The following is a 3,156-nucleotide window of genomic DNA, read 5'->3' as shown; positions in this document are numbered from 1 at the left end:
GCACAGAAGATTCTGAGACAACTTACAGTCATGTCAAGTTGCAATCAGAATCACAACTTCAGGTACCTCTGCAAGCTTTGTGCCATTACATTCAAGTAGTACAACGAAGTGATAGGCTCCTTCACATTCCACCGAAGACCCCATGAATATCGTACTCAGCGTGGTAGTGTTACCCGTCGATTCATATTCACATTGGTGACACTGAAGGCAGTACAGCGCTCCCGTTCCCGTTCAATGTGCATCCACACGAATGTGAAGAGGATGCCGTCGAGAATGGGCAGGCCTTTATCCTCCAATGCAAGTGTCGATTTCTGCTCTTTGTCAAAGAGCATTGACGTGGCACGCCAATATTGCGCAATCGTAGATCCGTTGCTGCAGTCCATGAGCTATGTGCAGGAAACAGGCAGGAAACAGGTGTCGGCTCAAATTAGAACAGTGGACATGCATGGAACTTACCACAAGATTTCCCGCATCCGAGATCATCCATTTGAAAAGCGGGCTGCCCATGAACCTGAGCTTGAATATACTACCATATGTGTACAGTAAGAATCAGCTCTTTGTCCGATCATTAGGACATAGGCTTACATTCGACTCAAGAAGCCTCTGGGCGGCGAATATGCTGTAGTACGTCGCCCCTTCACGGTAGCAGTGAGCTCGCCAGAAACCGGTGGCTCCTTCCACTCCAGGTCACCAATGACTCTGCGGGTCGGAGTCAGAGCCGTCAGTGTAGTCCTCCGTTTTCCACCATCAAGCTTGATAGAAGTCACTTCATACAGAGGGTTAGTTTGGCCACTCGACTGATCAACGATGATAGTGTTCAGTGGGTCGTTGCACAAGAATGTTAGAGTGAGAGGCATGAGGCGTTTCAAAGGGGACTACAGCAGAGGAAAATCAGGAATTAAGAACAACCCCAGACAATGCAGCTTTGAACCTGCGGCAGCTGCGGTAAATACTCACGCTACAATACTGGATTTGTCAAGGGGTTCTGCGCCACTGCTATTGCTCGAGACCATTTCCCAGCACAGCCTCATGAAGGCCGAGGCAGTGCTTGATTGGCTCGATCCCACATAATTCCCTTCATCAGCACAGGATGACAAGGGTGTAAGTCTGACAAGCTGAGGAATGCTGTCCGTCAGATGGTCTGGTTTTGCTGGGCTTGTACACAGGGAGCGCGTACATACAATCTAGATGTGTACATTTAGTAACATGGGTCTAGAGACCGACTTAATCAACGCTCTCCCATACCTATACATTATCGAAATGTCAGTCGCACTTATAGCCCCTTCACACTTTTAACTGAACCGCCTATTTATTATATACTTGTCATATTGATGACATTCATCGTATTGATCATGTTGAGGCTGTTGATATTGTTGACGGGATTCATACGAACAGACGCGCGGCGCTGCTCTCTTGCGAGATGCTCCATCCACCAATATGAACGTGAGCAGGATCAAATTGAGGGAGGCTAGGCCTCTATCCGAGATTTCCAGAGTCAAGTCTCGTTTCTCCTCAAATATCCCTAACTTGGCGTGCAACGAACGCGCAATAAGAGAGCCATCCTCCGGGTCGACAAGCTGCATCCGCCATCGGTGGTGAGGAGACAGAGTGTCAGATCGATCGCGCACAAAAGAACGGACAATGCCCATTTTGAGATCCACAGCACCAGATTGCTTCCATTTGTATAGTCGCCCTCCGCGAAGCTGGACTTTACGTATACTGCAGGGTGCACAACGAACCTGAATGTCTCAGTGAGCGAGTTCCCAAGAACGTGAACGCACGTTCGACTTAAAAAGCCGCCTCCAAGCAACAGTGCATCCATCTCCATGCATCGGCCCTCCATCGTGATTTTGCCCGACTTGAATGACCGCTCCCATTCCACCTCCGCTACGATGCTGCGCGATGGGGCCAGCGCCCACAAAGTCGTCTTCCTCTGGCCGTCCGTCACCTTGGTGGTGAATGTCTCGTAGCGAGGAGTCGCGACGTACGTGCTCTCGTCGACGATAGTCGAGTCTAGTGGGTTATTCTCCGAGAATGTAAGGACGAGAGGCATAGCACGGCGTACAAGGACGGGTGATGGGCGGGAGCGACGTCGATTGGATATGAGTGCAGAGTGAGCAAAGCAAACAATTCAGAACGAGGACACTCTCATGTCTGCTCGTCAAGATGATTGGTACTTGATTTGATGGCCATTGGATAGCATCTCCATAAATAAGTGAACGCGAGTTGGATAGAGCACCTGCTTACCGTGGTTTAACATGTGGCTGTGGCTGTTCGCGCCTATAATACGCTTCACAGCTCGTTGATGTGGCAAGCGATCGCGCAGATTGAACATCGAGCTGAAGAGCGATCGCCCATGACTGTCATGACTGCAACGAAGTCTTTCAGGGAAAGCGGTCGAGTCATTCCTTCTGAGCTACGACTACTCAAGGCGACGACGGCCTTCGAGAGTAGGAGGTCGCTAAACCACTGGGGATAGCCAACCCATCGAGCTACGAGCATTAACGAAACAAGTAGGGAAGTTCAAAGTGGACGCAGCTGGGCTTGCAGAAAGTTCTGCGGCGCAGATGCGGATTTAGGCGCTGAAGAAAATGTGAGCCCAGATGCAAAAACGAGAAAAAATGCCTATGTCTCCTGCTTATCTAATGTCACACTCAGATATACGATTGTGATTATTAATGAGCATGTTTTGGAGAACCCTAAATTCTTCTGCGTGATAAGATGCCTAACCAACCGCTGTATGATAAGTACATCCACTCATATGTGCTGTTTGCTGCCCTCTGAGAGGTATTCACACAGCTTGGGAGTCTTGAGGCAATATATCAACAGCTTTGATATCGACATCAAGGTACTTCGGGCAATCAGGACAACTCGATACTTGCGCGGACGTGAACGCGTTTTACGCCTCGGAAATCTACATCTGGCATGGGAGTACCGGAAAGATCACAGGGATTGGGGATGATTTATACAGATGCTGCAGATATCTCCATATGTCTTCAATGTCATCCTCACTTTTACTAAGTTTTTCATAACAATTCGAATAATCCCCAAGCACCTGTTCAGACCCAACTGGCGGTCACGCCCGATCGAATGGGTTCTGGAATAGGGCGTCCGTTGAAGATATCGTGCGCCAAGCAGGAATTGGAGAGGAAACCG

General features: G+C 49.2%; 1 protein-coding gene across 1 annotated transcript; it reads right to left on the bottom strand.

The window, feature by feature from the left end:
* Positions 1-155: 155 nt before the first annotated feature.
* Positions 156-2,053, bottom strand: FIBRA_09048 (uncharacterized protein; the record flags this gene model as incomplete). Its single annotated transcript, XM_012330644.1, has 5 exons — positions 156-386; positions 457-526; positions 586-875; positions 1,398-1,719; positions 1,782-2,053. The coding sequence occupies 5 exons, from the start codon at positions 2,051-2,053 to the stop codon at positions 156-158; spliced, it is 1,185 nt and encodes a 394-aa protein (XP_012186034.1).
* Between the last annotated feature and the right edge of the window lie 1,103 nt (positions 2,054-3,156).

This window comes from Fibroporia radiculosa, assembly GCF_000313525.1.
Source record: "Fibroporia radiculosa TFFH 294 genomic supercontigs, scaffold7462, whole genome shotgun sequence".
NCBI lineage: Eukaryota > Fungi > Basidiomycota > Agaricomycetes > Polyporales > Fibroporiaceae > Fibroporia > Fibroporia radiculosa.
Note: the sequence above shows the minus strand (reverse complement) of the source record. Positions and strands in the feature narration are given on the sequence as shown.